General features: G+C 40.8%; 1 protein-coding gene across 9 annotated transcripts in view; it reads right to left on the minus strand.

The window, feature by feature from the left end:
* The window catches only part of LOC100026465 (zinc finger protein 883-like), a 28,374-nt gene extending 18,985 nt beyond the window's left edge, over window positions 1–9,389 (minus strand). Inside the window, exons 1-6 of one of the 9 annotated variants that reach the window (XM_056809215.1) lie at window positions 9,021–9,389; window positions 7,947–8,202; window positions 7,647–7,777; window positions 7,292–7,402; window positions 7,054–7,139; window positions 2,799–2,925 (exon numbers count right to left, since the gene is read on the minus strand). In XM_056809215.1, the coding sequence (XP_056665193.1) occupies window positions 2,799–2,925; window positions 7,054–7,139; window positions 7,292–7,319 (241 nt within the window). In that variant the 5' untranslated portion in view covers window positions 7,320–7,402; window positions 7,647–7,777; window positions 7,947–8,202; window positions 9,021–9,389. The other 8 variants (XM_007507329.3, XM_056809210.1, XM_056809216.1 and 5 more) reach the window with 8 other exon arrangements.
* Window positions 9,390–18,032: the final 8,643 nt, after the last annotated feature.

Below are 18,032 nucleotides of genomic sequence, written 5' to 3' on the forward strand. Positions count from 1 at the left end.
GGCTGCTGGGTGACATAACAGGTGCAAGAATCCCAACTTCCTAACTCAGACTCCATGGTTCTTTCCCCTATAACAGTGATAGAGAACCAATGGCATGGGTACCAAAGATGGCACACAGAGCACTCTGTGGGCATACGTGCCGCCCTCCGCCCTCCCCCAGAGTTTGTTACTAGAAAGGCAGAGGGACTCGGGCAGAGCTGCTCCCTTTCCGTTCTCCACTAAGCCTGATGACATTTTTTTTATATCTCCTGCCCCTCTGCCCAGCAGCCCAATGGGAGTACACAGGGAATAATGGGAGTGGCTCACAGGTGGCAGAGCTAGAGGGGAATAGAGAGCTTGGGATACATCCCTCCCCATCTCTACACTCACTGAAGGCATTCCTCACTTCACTTGTCCCTCTGCCCAACAGCCCAATGTGAGTGCTTCCTCCCTCCCATGCATGTGCACATGCCAGGGAGCACCCAGCACTGTTTCTTTCTTTCTTTTTTCTTTTTATTTAATTAATTAATTTAGAATATTTTTTCCATGGTTACATGATTCATGTTCTTTCCCTCTCCTCCTCCCTCCTCGTTCCCAGAGCCAACAAGGAATCCCACTGGATTTTACATGTATCATTGTTCAAAACCCATTTCAATATTATTAATATTTGTAATAGAGTGATCATTTAAAGTCAACATCTTCAACCATATTTCCACTGAACCATGTAATCAATAATAAGTTTTTCTTCTGTGTTTCTACTCCCACAGTTCTTCCTCTAAATGTGGATAGTGTTCTTTCTTATAAGTTCCTCAGAATTGTCCTGGATCATTGCATTGCTGCTAGTAGAGAAGTCCATTACATTCAACTGTAACACAGTGTATCAGTCTCTGTGTATAATGTTCTCATGGTTCTGCTCCTTTCACTCTGAATCAGTTCCCAGAGGTTGTTCCAGTTCACTTGGAATTGCTCCAGATCATCATTCCTTAGAGTTCAGTAGTATTCTCTCACCATCAGATACCACAATGTGTTCAGCTGTTCCCCAATTGAAGGGCATCCTCTCATTTTCCAATTTTTTGTCACCACAAAGAGTGCAGCTATAACTATTTTTTGTACACATATTTTTTTCTATTATCTCTTTGGGGTAAAAACCCAGGAGTGGTACAACCCGGCACTCCATTTCTAAAAGGTTTGTCATCACTGCCCTATAACATGCTATCCTAAGTTCTCAGTCTTCAGGGAAAGAGGGGCACATTAGAAAACTCAGAAAGAGATCAAATGGCCCCCAGAATAATACTTAGTACTAAATTCCCATAAAGAGTAGGTGGGAAATGGAAACAATCTGAGTTGAGAAAGAAAATATTCTTTAGGCTGGAAGGATAGGAATCTGACTTTGTAGCTATATGCATTGGGACCTTCTGAGAGAAAGTCCTAGCTTGGGAGAAAAGAGGATGTGGAAGGTACAATTACTAAAGCTATTTATTTTCAATTCGATCAAGTGGTTAGATTTTTAGTTAGCAACAATGAACAAGAATGATGTTTCTCCAAAGGGCTTTAAAAGAATGCATGCCCTTTGATCCAGCACTACCACTTAAGTTTGTACCCCAAGGAGATAATAAAAAATGGTTGTACAAAAATATTTATAGCTGCTCTCTTTGTGGTGGCAAAAAACTGGGAAATGAGGGAGCAAACTATGGTATAGGATGGTGATAAGATACTATTGTGGTATAAGGAATGATGAACTGCTTGATTTCTTTATGAACTAGAAAGATCTTCATGAACTGATGTGGAATGAATATTGTACACAGTAACTGAAACATTGTGGGATAATCAAATATAATCAGCTTTGCTACTAGTAGCAATGCAGTGATCCAGGACAATCCTGAGGGACTTCTGGGAAGGGATGCTATACATGTCGAGAGAAAACTATGGGAGTAGAAACACAAAAGAAAAACATGATTTCTCTCGCTTATATGGGCATAGGATTTGGGGTTTTGATTTTTTTTTTTTAAATACTGTGTATTGGCTCCAAGGCAGAAGAGTGGTAAGGGCTAGGCAATGGGGGTCAAGTGACTTGCCCAGGGTCACACAGCTGGGAAGTGTCTGAGGCCAGATTTGAACCTACGACCTCCCATCTCTAGGCCTGGCTCTCAATCCACTGAGTTACCCAGCTGCCCCCTTGGGGTTTTGATTTTAAAAGATTACTCTATGACAAAAATGAATAATATGGGAAAGGGTATTAAGTGATAATACATATATAACCCAGTGGAATTGCTTGTCAACTCTGGGAGGGGGGAGGGAAGAGGGGAAGGAGAGAACATGAATCATGAAACCATGGAAAATATTTAAAAATAAATGAATTAATTAAAAAAATAAAGGGAAGAGGAAAAAACTTCCTGTAGAGATAGGATTTTATCTGCGACTTAAAGGAAGATGAAAAAGCCAGGAAGTGAAGATGAGAAGAGAATGCATTCTAGACATTCAGGATAGCAAGTGAAAAAGCCCAGAGTTGGGAAACGAAGTATGTTGTTTGAGGAACGGCAAGGAAGCCAGAGTTCCTGGATCTCAACATGGGAAGTGTTATAATATGTAAGAAGACTGGTAAGATGTGCATTTGGGGGGGATCCATTTAGGAAGAGTTCTGAGCACCAAATAAAGGATCTTATATATGAAAGAAAAAAAAGGAATGATGCTTCTAGGTAAAAAATTAGGAAATACAGATTCCAGAACCCCAAGCCAAAAGGCCTCAAATATACTAACAAATGAGGAAGTAAATGTATCCAATGGGAAAGTGATGAATTATAAAGGGAAGTCATCCTTACCCATTGAAACCAAGTGCCTATACTTTTCCAATATCACATCTCTGTACACATCTTTTTGAGTAGGGTCTAGTTGACCCCATTCCTCTTGGCCAAAAGCCACAGCCACATTCTTGAATGTCATCGATTCCTGAAAGAAACAACACAAGAGGCTTTGTCAAGTGGTTTAATGAAATCAAGAATTCATGAATTAATAAATTCTCTTGTTTTGGAAATCCCCAATGCTTAAAAAATCAATCTAGGGCAGTGGTTCTCAACCTTTCTGATGCTGTGACCCCAAACCAAAAAATTATTTTGGTGGCTACTTCAAAACTGTAATTTTGCTACAGTTATGATTTGGAATGTAAATACCTGATATGCATTATGTATTCTTATTGCTACAAATTGAGAAGTTGAGAACCGCTGATCTAGGGAATGAAATAAGCAGAGGCATTACTATTTGCCTGGGTATATTTACTGATCCTATGTTTTATCTTTCTGGCTTTAGGCTATCTCTTAGAGAAGCAATGAGGGAAAGACCACGAGAGTTGAAGTCAGAAGGCTTGGGTTCCAGATCAAATTGCTTACCAGCTCTGGGAGGAAGGAGGGAAGGGAGACAATTTGGATCCTATAACTTCAGAAAACTTATGTGGAAATTTGTTTCTGATATGTAAAACAAAACATCTTTTCCAAAAAAAAAAGGTGGCTTGGGTTCAAGAGTTAGGTCTAACACCTACTTACTGCATGACTATAAGGAAATTCACTTAACTTTTGTGTCTCAACTTCCTCATCTGTAAAATGGACATAATACTTGTACTACTATATGATTCAAAGGGTTACTGTAAGGATAAAATGAGGTCAAATCTATATCTTAATTTGCAAATGTTAAAAAGTGTTACCAGAGGAGCAGCTAGGTAGTACAGCAGATAAGAGTGCCAAGCCTGGAGTCAGCAGGACCTGAATTCAAATTTGGCCTCAGACACGTCCTAGCTGTGTAACCCTAGGTTAGTCACTTAAGCCCAGTTGCCTAGCCCTTGCTAGAATTGCCTTGTCTTAGAATTGATACTAAGACAAAAGGTAAGAGTTTAAAAAAAAATTCCATGTGTCAATATTGTGCCATGAGCTGAGTGAGAATACAAAAGCAAAGATGAAAGTAACTATCTTTTCATTTTACTGGGAGAGAGAATGTATATATATTAAATAAAAACAACATATTAAAACTTATATATATACATACACACATATACTGTATATATACATATATACTCGCACACACTACATGCATACATGCTTATATAAGCACATACAAATGTATATGAGGTAATTTGAGGAGGGAAGGTGCTAGCAGATGTGGAAATCAGGAAAAAAGTGGTGCTTGAGCTGAGCACTGGCAGAAAGAATATCAAGGCTCAGAGGTGAGAAGGAAGCGCATTCCAGGAATGAAGGATGAACCACGCAAAGGCAAAGAAATGGGAGATGAACTGTTATGTTGAGGAAACACTATGGTCAGTCTGGCTGAACCGTAGAGTCCAAGGCAGTGCATGAAGTTGGAAAGTAGGTTGGCATCAAATTATAAAGGGCTTTAACTGCCAAAAAAGGAGTTGACTTAAGTGTGCGTAATTTGAATGCAGACGGGCAGGTAGACTGAAAGTCTGGAGATAGCATTTTGATATTTCTAACAGATTCTAACATAATAAAATAATTTCCACGTCATTGTGAGGCAATGTGGCATAGAAACACAGAACTAACTGGCTTTGAAGTCTGGGTTCAAGTCTTACCTCAGGCTCATGCTGGCTCAGTGCCATTGGGTACAGCATTTACTCTATCTTTACTCCAATTTTTAGAGTGTAGAGGCAAAGGAGTTCCTTTAGGAGAGCTCTTTACACATCAATGAAACCAAGAGTCCAGACACACACAAAATAATAGACATATATATAGTCCATACATGGATAGGTAAGCCCATCCCTGCTAGTGCCTTTCTTCTCAAATGATCTTGTATTGAACTCTTTTGCATTTCTTTTCTCTCTAGTTATTCTGTTTATATTTAAATGTGTACTTGTGTCCTCCATTAGAACATAATGCAACGCTCCTTGTGAACAGATTTTTTCATTCGTCACACCGGTAACCTCAGGGACTACCATAGTGCTCAGCACATAGTAGGCACTTAATAAAATACCTGATGACTGAATGATACAATTGAACTAAAATCTGTTTTAGACAAAATTCCAATTTCACTCACACTAACATTTGTGATCTAAGTTCTTAGGGCATTGATATAAGCCAGAGCCCATTTATTAAGTGGGCAGCCACTAATACAGGGTGTGGTGTTACATGTGCCCAAGAAGTCATGGGCCCCTACCCTCCTGGAGTTTAAGCTACAATACAGACAACTAGGATATGTAACACAAAATAAATCTGCTTGAGAAATGCAACCAAATTGCTATGTGAAATCTGATGGGGCAATGAACATTTTTTAGCCAGCTGAGGTAGAGACAGTCTAGAAGGCTTCATGGAGGAAATGGTATCTAAACTGGACTATCAAAGTAGGATAGTGCCAGTTGTTGGAGAGCTACAAAGGCCAGGCAGAGGAGTATGAACTTTTCTGGGTAGACACTGGGAGCCAAAGAACATTTTTTGTGACTAGTTCATGCATAAGAAATATATTCTGGGGGCATCTGGGTAGCTCAGTGGATTGAGAGCCAGGCCTAGAGACGGGAGGTCCTAGTTTCAAATCTGGCCTCAGACACTTCCCAGCTGTGTGACCCTGGGCAAGTCACTTGACCCCCATTGTCTAGCCCTTAGCACTCTTCTGCCTTAGAATCAATATCCAGTATCGATTCTAAGACAGAGGGTAAGGGTTTTTATTTTTAAAAAAAGAAGAAAAAGAAAAAAATTTATTCTGGCATTGGTATGAAGAATGGACTGGAGAGGAGAAGTTAGGTGGGTCAGTGGATAGAAAGCTAGCTAGGCCTAGAGACAGGAGGTCCTGGTTTCAAATCTGACCTCGGACCTTTCCTAGCTGTGTGACCCTGGACAAGTACTTAATCCCAATTTCCTAGTCCTTACCACTTTTTTGCCTTGAAACTAATGCTTAGTATGGATTCTAAGACAGAAGGTTAAGGGTTTAAAAAAAAAAGGATTAGAAGAAGAGAATAAAGATGAGAAAACTTTTAAAAAGGACATTACTATAATACATGAGTGGGTAATGGGGGGCTCATACTTGCATTGTAGCACTGAAGATAAAGGAAGAGATGGATTAATGAGAGAAGAAATGACAGGCCTTGGTAACCGAATCCATATGATAAATGAGAGAGAAAGCTGGAAGTCAAAGAATTCTAAAGTCATAAACATGGGAGAGTGGGTGAATGTTGGCAACAGAAAAAAACACTGAAGTTAAAAGACAGAGCAGGATTATGAGGGGAAATAATGAGCTCAGACTGGGACATGTTGAGTTTATGGTGCAAATGGGACATCCTGAAGACCTGGAGTGTCAAGCACACCAGCAACACCTGCAGGCTGCTGAACCAGATTAAAATGGAACTGGGAAATACTTATACAATGAGTAAAAATAAAACAGAACATAATGCTAACATGTGGTTTTCTAAGTCAATACAGGGCTCCCCCAGTGATCTTTTTCTCTGGTTCAATGGCCCATTTCTCTTTGAATTTGACTGCTATAGACTGTGAGGAATCTGAATACAGAGGGCAGGACTAGAAATACATATTTGGGGAGTTATTTTCATGGAGGTGGTAGCTGAAAGCTGTGTAGGATGTGAGTGCATGGAAACATCAAGAAAGTCCAGTATAGACTCTTCTGGTTCGCCCCCACAAGAATCATGAAGACAATAAGAAGATGAAGGAAATTGTCAGAAAGGTAGGAGAATCTAGAGTGGTGTCACTTAGGTTGAAGTAGGGAGGAGCATCAAGTGAGAAGTTGTCTTTCACCTGCATCATATGATATGATATGATATGATATGATCATATGATGACCCTGGGCAAATCAATTAACCCTGTTTGCCTAGAACTTGCCGTTCTGTCTTAGAATTGTTACTAGGACAGAAAGTAAGGGTTTAAAAAAATATAGGAAATATGAGGAAGAAAAGTAGTGGGGAAAAAAGGTGGCTAGACTTAGCAACCTAGAACCTAGTTTACTAGGAGAGAGGAAGGAGGGCTCAGAAAATACTCTGTTGGGCCATAAAGCTCCAGGATAAGGGAAGGACAAGTATCTGTTCTGAGAATTAAAATGGTGTTTAAGGAAGGAGACCTGAGTCCAACTCACCTGGTGTCCAGCTGGCAAGACCATGGCAGCCATCTCTTCCTCTGTGTGATTCTCTTGGGGAAGGGGATCATCCTGAGAAGGCAGAGCTGGGGGAATAACAGGGGGCACAAGAAGAATCAGACTTGTCTTGAAGCTCCCAGATCCACCCAAAGGCTAGAAATCCCCACACCCCACCTGGGTGTGCTCCTCCAATGGAAAATGACTGAGGTAATACCTGCTGAGAGGCAGTGTGGTGTACCTGGGTTCAAATCCTGCTTCTGAGACATAGTGATTTTGTAACACTGGCCAAGTCACTTCACTTCCAATTCCCCAGGCAACTCTCTAAGACTATTAGTCACAAACATGTCATCTGCATCAGGAGAGGAATTCCATGTCAGAAATTCCTATACTAATGAAATCATAGGCCCAGACTCACCCCCTAAACCCCCAAACCCAACCTGCCTTAGATGGTTTTCTTAAGGCAAAAATGAAATCACAAATCTCAAAATGCTTTGAGAAATAAAAAATCTAAATGTAGAGATGTATTGACCTAAGAACTCTTTGAAGGGGAAAAAATGGTTTATGAGGAAATAGAATAATTTGGCAGTCCTTACCACAGGTGCACCAATTGCAGAATGCATTTTCTTTAATAGTTTCACCGCCTTGAACCTAGTAATAATTGTTGGTGGAACTGAATTCAGGGAGTACCTTGTTGGGCACAGCAGAACTGGAGAAGAGCATTGATCTGGAGTATGGAGAGGGGTTCATGATGAGCTCCCAAACACATTCACTGAGCCTACTTTGGAGCCCTAATCCATACCCAAGGTTTCAACCTCCCACCAGGCCATTTTTTCCTTCTTTCCTACCTTAGGAAGAATGATACCTCTACTCTCATATCCTTCTGTAATTCTCACCTCTCTCTCCAATCATTTGAGTCAAATCTTCCATGGTTAGCCCTTCCTCACTGCCTTAGAGATGGTCAGGAATTGCAAAGGCGCCAGCAGTCCCAGGATCTGTTCCTCTGTATCAATCTCCAGCCTCAGCCCTGAAGCTCTGGTTGAGAGATCTCTGGTCAGGTTTGTCTCCTGCTAGGCTGGATTCCTAAGCCTTTGGGGGATTCTCTTCCACTTTCACTCCCAAGAACCTGAGAGGGTCCTGGTGAGCTTGGATCTGGGGGGGAGGGGGGGAAACTCAGGTGCAAGGTCCCTTAAGCAGGGGTGATGGCCCTGGGGCTCCAATTTCTGTCTCCCTTGTGGGAAGCCCACCCTCTCCAGTCCCAGGGCGGGTTCCTGTAGACTCTGTGGGCAGAGACAGGCTGAAGTCAGCACGAAGACCCCAGAAGCCTTAGTCCAACCGAAGGCCCTGTAAAGAATGCCCAGCGATCCTGGAACACAGGAATGGTGATCGGGTGAGGACCAGACGGCAGGGAGGCCGGCAGACAAACAGAAACAGAACTGGTGGAGCTGGCTCCCACAAACAGGGACAGAGCTCTTCTCTGACGCAAAGAGATCTGCAGGGACTTGGCCCCTGTCCCACTAACGTCAGCCAAACCCAAAGATCCATAGCCCGGCCCTAGCTTCTTATGGCTCAACAGGCGGAGGAAAGGCTCAGTTCCACACGAGAACACTCAGAAACCCACCCACATACCCACGCCCACACCCATACAGATGCAAGGAGCAGGAAGGGGGGTGGTCTTGGAGGGAGAAGCAGCAGAGCCCAGCAGGCATGCAGCGGCTGCAGCTCCCCTGGGGAGAGGGTGGTACCGAGGGCGCGGTCGGTCGCAGGCATTCGAGTAAGAGCCGCCCCCTCTCGATCCCTTGCGTCCCCGTCCTCGACCCTACCCCGCACACTCCCCAAACCGCGGGGTCGTCGGCCGCCCCACAAAAGGCAAGGACATCGGCACGCGACAGGCGAGCGGTTACCATGGTGACCTCAAGCTTCAGCCTGAAACACCCATGGGCGCCGTGATCCCTTAGACACCGACGTACCTTCCCTGAGATAGGCGAGCTGAACAGCGCTGCCAGCAAAGAGGACGCACCCGCCAGGCCAGGCAGCTTAGTGCGCCTGCGCAGATCCGGCTTCCGGACTGCCCATGCAAGACGTCCGCGAGCCGAAGACATTCCTGCTCCTAAACTCCATTTCCCAGAATGCCGTCTCAACCGAGGCTCTCACTTCATTTACCGCGACCTTCCCTACTTCTTCGTAACCCCCTAGCGTGTGTCCCAGCAAGTCAATAGAAAAGAAGCGTCCTTGCTATTCCGTAGAATTCTGGGAATCGTAGTTCTAAGGAGTGCCTAACCACGGCCGAAGGGGAAAAGCGCGGGCCAGAGCCCACTTCCGGAAGTGCCCCCTAACTCCCAAGCCCCACGCCTAATTTTCCCTCCGAAGGATTTGGGTGTGCAGATTTGGGTTGGACTGCGCAGGCGCATTTTGCCCAGACCTGCCGTCACGCTGTCTGCCACGAGGTGTGAGGTGACTGAGTACAGAGTCTATACTAGTACTAGTCTGTCTAGGTCAGCACGGGAAAGGTGTCAAAGCACCCCGGAGGTTCCTCTCCTGTGACTCCAATCCCTCAGCTCAGGACTGCCACTGCAGAGACCAACCCTGTGGAAAACACACCATTGTAGGAGATTGTTCAGTCAGGGACCGATGGGTGAGCAACTATGAGAAAGCAGCCTTTGCCTCCCACCTTCTTAACGATTTTTGCTTACTGTTAATAATAGCTGGCACTTATTAAGCTTGTACCATGTGCCTGTCACTGGGCCAAAGCACTTTATAAATGGCTTGTTTGGTCCTCACAACGAGGCAGACAATGGTGAAGTGACCTGCCCAGAGCCCTAGAGCTGTCTGAGGTAAAGTTTGAATTCAGATTTTTTCTTGGCTCCAGGCCCATACCTCAGTGAGCTTCAGTACTTCTTGCATTCATTACTGCTATAGGGCCACAGAAATCTCTTTGTTCACAGGTTCACAAATGTTGAGCTGGAAGGCCAGTCAATAAACATTTATTAAGCCCCTACTATTTGCCAGGCACTGTGCTAAGCTCTGGGATACAAAAAGTGTCAAAAGACAGTCCTTGCTCCCAAGGAGTTCACAATTTAATTGAGGAAATACTGTGCAAATAAATATGCACCTATGAGCTAAGTAAATATCAGAGAGAAGGAATTCTGGAGTGGTGGGGGAAAGCTTCCTGTAGAAGAAGATGGAATTTTAATTGAGATTTAAAAGAGGCCAGGGAAACTAATATGTAGAGATGAGGTGGGAGAGTATTCTAGGCATGAGAGATAGCCAGAGAAAATGCTTGAGCTGAGAGATGGAGTGTCTTGTTGGTGAAACATCCAGGAAGCCAATATCCCTGGATCTACCTCTATGTGGTAGAGGGAATAAGATGTAAGAAGAATGGAAAGTTAGTCAGAGACACTAGAAGCAGACAGACCTGCCAGCAATGCAGCTTATCGCAGTACTGATGAGTCCCTCCACCAGAGTTGGGGCAGAGTCAGAGGAGAGGCCAGTATATTTAAGAAATATTGTACACATGAAAAAGTGTTCTAAATTCCTCCTGATTAGAGAACTGCAAATTAAAACAACTCTGAGGTACCACCCCACACCTAGCAGATTGGCCAATATGACAGCAAAGGAAAGTAATGAATGCTGGAGGAGATGAGGCACAATTGGGACACTAATATACTAATATACTGCTGGTGGAGTTGTAAATTGGTCCGACCATTCTGGAGGGCAATTTGGAACTATGCCCAAAGGGTACTAAAAGACTGCCTGCCCTTTGACCCAGCCATAGCACTGCTGAGTTTGTACCCCGAAGAGATGATAAGGAAAAAAAAAACTTGTACAAAAATATTCATAGCTGCATCCTTTGTGATGACAAAAAAATTGGAAAATTAGGGGATGCCCTTCAATTGGGGAATGGCTGAACAAATTGTACTATATGTTGGTGATGGAATACTATTGTGCTAAAAGGAATAATGAAATGGAGGAATTCCATGGAGACTGGAACAACCTCCAGGAACTGATGCAGAGTGAGAGGAGCAGAACCAGGAGAACATTATACACAGAGACTGATACATTGTGGTACAATCGAATGTAATGGACTTCTCTATTGGGAGCATTTTTTATCTCATTTTTGTTGATACCTTTTGTTTTTAATGGGTTATTTATATAGCATTCATTTCTGACATTTTTCTAGCTTCCTTACCTATAGAACTGGCCCTTGTAACAAAGATTAAAAAGAAAAAGGAAAAAAAAACTAGTTCAGCACAAGTAACCAGCACACTGACCATATCTGACAGTGTCTGTCATATTTTACATCCATAGTTCCCTCCTTCTTCAATGAAGAGAGGGAGGCACATTTGCTCATTCCTTTTCTGAGGCCAAGTTCATCAATTCTAGTTAGATTATACCCTTGGTCACCTTTCTGTACTTTCCTGGATTGGTTTGCAAGATGCTTTACAGATATGACCTCATTTAGTCATCACAACAACAACCCCATTAGGCAAATGCTGCTATCATCATCCTTTCTAAAGATGAGGAAACAACGAAATTCAGATGGGTTTAAGGACTTAGTGCTCCTGATCAGCCAGCTGGTCAGCATCTGAGGTGGGACTGGGACTCAGGTCACCCTTACTATCTTGATTGACAGTAGAGATGAGTTTAGGTATGACACTGTACTGATATCACTGTACTGAGAATATGGGAGGGACACAGAACAATGAAATCACACATCAGGAGACAGGAGGAATGGGGTAGGAATGGCAATAGCATCACAGTAGTTTGATAGTGCAATTGTTGAGTTCTCAGTGGAGGAAACTTTAGAACAAACTATGAAGAATCTATGTAGATCTCTGGCACTCTTTCCATACTTCACTGATCTAAAGAAATCACCTTAGCCCCCATTACCCTCCTCTCCTCTCAATAACCCAATAACTGTTTACATGTTCATTAAGGGCAATGAATAAAGCATTCCCAACACTTTCAGTCCCTCCTTCTTAAAGCCCTGTCAGAATTCTTTATTCTTATTTATTTTTCCACATGATTGGAATATTTCATACTCCACTGTTTACATTCTACCTTTTTTTACTTTGCGTCACTTCATAAATTTTTTCCCAATTTCTGTTTTCCTCACTTGTGTTGATTTTAAATTTAGCATAATAGTATATTTCCTTACATGAATGAACTAAACTTTAGTTAATCATTCTCCTATCCTTGTATGTTTAAGCTATTTCAATATAATGCTTCTTTGGCAAACTCTTACCTCTTGCTTTCTTTTTTTCTTTCCCCTTTCCTTTTTCCTATGCCTCATCCTCTTTCCCTTAGTTTCTAGTGTTGTTCCTTCCTAGTCCTCAATCCATTATTTGTTTATTTGTTTAAAAAAATTTACTTATGATTGATTTAGAATATTTTTCCATAGTTACATGATTGATTTTCTCTCCCTCCCCTCTCCCCTCCCCCCTCTTGGAGCAATTATTGCTCAAAACCCATTTTCATATTATTCATATTTGTAATATAATGATCTTTTAAAACCAAAACCCCCAATCATAAACCCATAGAACCATGTGATAAGTCATATGTTTTTCTTCTGCGTTTCTACTCCCACAGTTTTTTCTCTGGACGTCTCAAACCATTATTTTGAAGAATGAGGATTGGAAAAATGATTTAGGAAAAACAAGAAGAAAGAAAAGGAAAGCACTGGCACAGTTTCACCAATGGGTGTCAGAGGGATATAGCATATTTCCTTCAAACCAGAGAATTCAGGGGAAGTTGAGCACAACAGGAAACCTCTAGTTTTCAGTTTTATTGGAGTGCCCCGGACTCCTAGCCACTCTTGAGACCCTTAGCTTTTGCTCTGAGAGACTCTGAATACACAAATATATAGAAATTCTTCAAAAAATGAAGGAGCAAGATCAAGAGAATAGCTATTAGAAGAGAGAATTCAGACCAATGAAAATTCTGAAAGAAAGAATCAGATAATAATCTGAAACAGAAATGGCCTGGAGAGAGAAAAAGCCATCATACAAATTAATCTGTAGATCTAGGAACAAACCAGTTATGCAGAATGAGGGACTGAAAAGGACTCAGGAGTTCTTGGACCCTTTGCAGCTGAAAGTTGAATACCTACATTTCCCTTCCTTCCTTTCCCTCCTTCCTTCTCTTTTCTGCTAACATTCAAAATAGAAGAGATACAAAAGGAGAGGGCTTGGGGCTTCATTAGTATTACCCCAAAGAGAATTCAAATCAACTTTACTTCAATTTCAAATTAAAGAGACCCTCATTTAAGGAGAGATTAGATTTGTTCTCTTGGGACCCAGATTGCATATAGTTTATTAGTAGAAGTTTCAAAGAGGTAAATTTAGACTCAATGTCAGGAAATTTTTCTAACACAGCTGTCCAGCAGTGGAACAATCTCCTTAAGAAATGGCAGGGTCCCCTCCAACTGGAGAGTGGACAGAATGATATAGTGAGATTTCTTTGTGCGTATGGGTTGAACTAGACTGTGTCTAGTTCTGTTAGATTTAAAATAGTTTTGAGCATTAAATAGTTGTAGATAAGAGAGTGGGAGCCACAAACTGTGATAATTAAAATGTTTTGGGAGCAAGGGAAATATATAACAATTATGACTGCTGAAATATGTTTTCTACTGTGTCTTGGTTTTATATAAATATAAGATGGTCGCCAGGGAATATATTCCCAATTTATGAATATGCCCAATCCAACTGGGTTTTATAGAGAAATTTAATTTATAATACACTGATTAATCAATAGAAAAAGAGAGAAAGTAAGAAAGGAATAAGAATGAATAAATCAGTCAGTTGGTTTTATCACTCACCCAAGATCTCTCTAGGTAAGGCTTCTCATGCCAACCTCAGGCTCCACCTTTAAGAGAGCCTCCTTTCAAGAAATGTTCCAGAGAATTCTCCTCCTGACTCCTCCTGAGTTCTCCTTCCACAGCCTCCTTCAAGACCTCTCCAGGAGCTCTCCCTCCAGGACCTCTCAGACTCCTTCAGAGCAAAACCTCTCAGAGCAAAACCTCCTCAGAACAAAAAAACTCTCCCCCCTCTGTCCTCAGACCCCGCTATCTTTAAGGAAACCATCTAAGTTCCCTCCCCTCAGTTCTCACATCTACCAATCACTGTCGATGTCTCCCCTGTGCCAATGGTGGCTCTAGTTTAACCCAGGACAGCCCAGAGGTCTGGCCCCTTTGCACATGTCTGTTGAAGGTCATATTCTCAAATAATTAAATCTTGATCTTTGCTGCAGCCCTTCCTAAATCCTGTTACTCTAAGTAGGGTGGAGATTGTATTTTCCAAGACCTGGTTCTGTCATTCCAAGTATCTCTATTGTATGAATTCTAAAATCAATTATGACTCAAAGAACTTCCTGTTCTATGCTTAAGCATAGGTCAAAGCCCTTTCCATTGTTTAGCAAAAGGTTTCTGTCCTAAAGTAGTCTTAAGTAGGGAGGAGAAGGATCCTCCCATGCCAAGGGGTTTCACATTCCAATAGAGTTCTTACTATCAGTAGGAGATTTTTTCCAGTATGAAATTTCCCAATGGGGAAATTTCCAACATTCATAAGTCTAAGAAATTTTAAGGTTTACAGTTCCCAAATTCCAAATTTCTGTGAAACCAAATTTCCCTAGAAGAGTTGGATGAAGAGTAGAGTGTCCACCCAAAGGAGAAGGGAATGAAAAAGGAGCTACAACTATGTTCTGTAAAGAACATCTCTAACTTCAACTACATCTATCTTCTGAGTGGCAGAGGGCTGACCCTATTACCCATGTAATTTTCCAGGATAGACTCCTTCCAGGAGGTTGACTCTAAGTCATGGCAGATTCATGTAAATTCTGCAGGCCAAAATTAGGTTGGAGTGACCTTAACTCCCCACAAATATCAGATATTTTGCTATTGGCCTATTAACAGTATTTTTCATTCTTACCATTGGAGACTCTCTCTAAGTTAATAACATTTGTGGGACAGCTAGGTGGCTCAGTGGATATAGTACCAGGCCTGAAGTCAAGAGGGCCTGGGTTCAAATGTGGCCTCAGACACTTCCAAACTATTACTCTGGGCAAGTCACTTAACCCCATCTGCCTGGCCCTTGCCCTTCTGTCTTAGAGTTTTTACTAAGACAGAAAATAAGGGTTCAAAAAACAAATAAATAAAATATACATTTGTTACCTAGGAATAATTAATAACTCACTATCTCTCAGAGTTATACTCTAGCCCTACTTAGATGCATGAGATCATAGAATTGTAAGGGACTTCAGAGGTCTTCTAGGCCAATCTGTATCTGAGCTGGAATCTCCTCTATAATATCACCAATAAATGGGCATCTGGACTCTATTTGAAGACTGTCAATGATGGGGAAACCCACTACCTCCAGGGGTATCCTATTCCATTTCTGTATAGCTCAATTTCTTAGGAAAATTTTCCTTATATTAAGATTTACCTCTCTGTAGCTTTCACCCACCAACTATAGATCTGCTCTCTAGAGTCAAACAATGTCTAATACTTGCTAGTTCTTCAAGTACTTAAAGACAGCTATCATCCCTCCCTCCAAAAAAAAATTCTCTCTAATCTAGGTTAAACATTCCAATTTCCTTCAACCAATCCTTGTATGGGGTGGTTTTGAGCTCCCTCATTGTCCTGCTTGTCCTCTTCCTGGAAGAACTCTCTCTGGTCAGTGTCTTGATGGATCTATGATCTCATCAATATTCATGCCCCACCAACCATGTAGATTGTAGCTAACTCATAGATCTTAATCTGGAGCTTTTTTAGTACCTTTCCTAAAATATGAACTGAATGCTACTTTCCAAAAATGATCTGGCCAGGACAGTATATAATGGGTCCATCATCATCCCTGTTCTGGACACTACGTTCTCCTTGCTTCAGGCTAAGATCTCATTCCAGTCTGGTATAAGACAGATCTTTTTTTCATGTAAACTGCTCTCTAGTCTTGTATATTTTTAGTCTAATCACTGGACAGAGAAAATGACCATGGAGAGGGGAGCATCTCATTTTGTGGATGGGAGGCAGGAAGGTTCCTAATGCAGTAAAGAATAGGAGGGAAATAATATGAGAGTTAGTGATTGTGGCCTTCAGCCTCCCTTTAATTTCAATCTATAAAGAGACTCCTCAGAATGTCTACATGTCAGTCCAAATGGGCTACGTAGAATTGCTCCATTCCTTTTCTGCTTTCCTAGGAAGTCTTAGTATTATCTGACATGCAAGAAAAATACAAGATAATATCCATTCTCTCTCTCTTCAATCTAGTGTCTCTCTGCTGTCTGTACCCTCTTCCTTTTTCCTATGGGGAAGGGTAAGCTGATAAATGTTTAATAAATAGCTGCAAGACACATTTTATCCATTACTTTCTTAGGTTTAGACAATCAACAAAACAATAAATCAAGCCCAGATTTGTAACATTTGTCAATTTCTAAGGTATAAATGCTTACATTGAATTTAATAAACTTTTTTTCTGGATACCTCAAGTTTTCTAGATATAGAGGTATTTTTAAAATCTTGTTTTGCTATTGCCTAGTCCTTAACTTTTTTTCTGGCTTATGGATATTGTTAATGGTATTTGTTGGAAATAATGAGACTGGACAATCTTGTTTTAGTCAGACTACTGTAACTGTTTCTCTAATAATAATAATAATAATAATATACAATATTAGCTCATGGTTGAGACTATTTAATTTTTTATCTTAAGGATATATTAAAGAGAGATGCTTTTAACCTTATATTTTAAAGTAAACAAATGCTGTATTTTAACTTCACATCTATGATCAGTCTTGGTTGATTTGTTGCTTTGTTTGGCTGAATTACTGTTTTTTTTCTTATTTGGAAATGAAGATGATTAAAGAACAAAAGATAGTAATCAATTTTTTTTTCTTTGCTGCTCCAGAAAATGCTGCCATAAATATTTGGATAAAGATGAGACCTTTCTCTTTATCATCCATCTCATTGGGATATATGGAAAGAAGTGGGATATCTGGATCAAAGGGTATGGACATTTTAAGCACTTGCTTAGCATGCTTTCAAATTGCTACTTTCCAGAATGATTGACTCAATGCTGAGATCTTCCATTAATGCTTTAATGGCCTTGACTTTCCATAATCACTCTAATGTTGACTTCTCTTAGCTTTTGTCAATTTTGCCAGTTTGTTGAAGGGAAATCTTAGAAATGTTTTGATGTTCATTTCTCTTATGCATAATTTGGAGTGTTCTTTCATGTGGTTAATAATTTCTCATTCTCCTTTTGAGAACTATTTACTGGGGAATAGCTTTTGGTATAACATATTTGTGTGAGTTCCTTACTAATTTTGGATAGTAGATCCTTATCAGAACTTTTTGATGAAAAATTGTTGTTACTAATAGCTTCCCTTAGAGTACTTGTATTTATTTAATTTATGCAAATTTTTTACAATTTCATGTAATCAAAATGATCTTTTCTGTCCAGATTTCTCCATTCTATTCAGTTGCAACTTTGTTCAGTCCTTCAGGCTAGATACCTGGTTCAGCTGGCCAGTGATTTTGGCTAAAAGTGACAAGTTCAAGGTCATAAGATTTTGGCACTAAGAATGCTCCAGCAGATTAGGTTGATTATTACACATTCTGCATACATTGAACATAAAGGCAAAGTGCTATACTGTTTGTGAAACTGAATTTGGAGAGGATTGTCATTTTTTCTGTTTGATCCCACCTATTCGCAAATAATGAAAGCCTTTCCATTTAGTTAGCTCTTCCTTTATTTCTCTCAGTACACATTTAAGATTGTCTTTATAAAGGCCATGTATATGCCTGGCTAAACTAATTCTAAACTAAATAATTTCTGTTCCTATGTATGAGGATTATAAGGATTAAAATTGGGGTTTTTGACTCAATAAGAGATTTATAAAGTAATATTGTGGTCACCATTTTAAAAATATTATAGCTTAAGTCAAAATGACTTTTAACAGCTTTTATTTACAAAGAGGTGGAAAGAGTGAAA

Source organism: Monodelphis domestica, chromosome X (genome assembly GCF_027887165.1).
Source record: "Monodelphis domestica isolate mMonDom1 chromosome X, mMonDom1.pri, whole genome shotgun sequence".
Lineage (NCBI taxonomy): Eukaryota > Metazoa > Chordata > Mammalia > Didelphimorphia > Didelphidae > Monodelphis > Monodelphis domestica.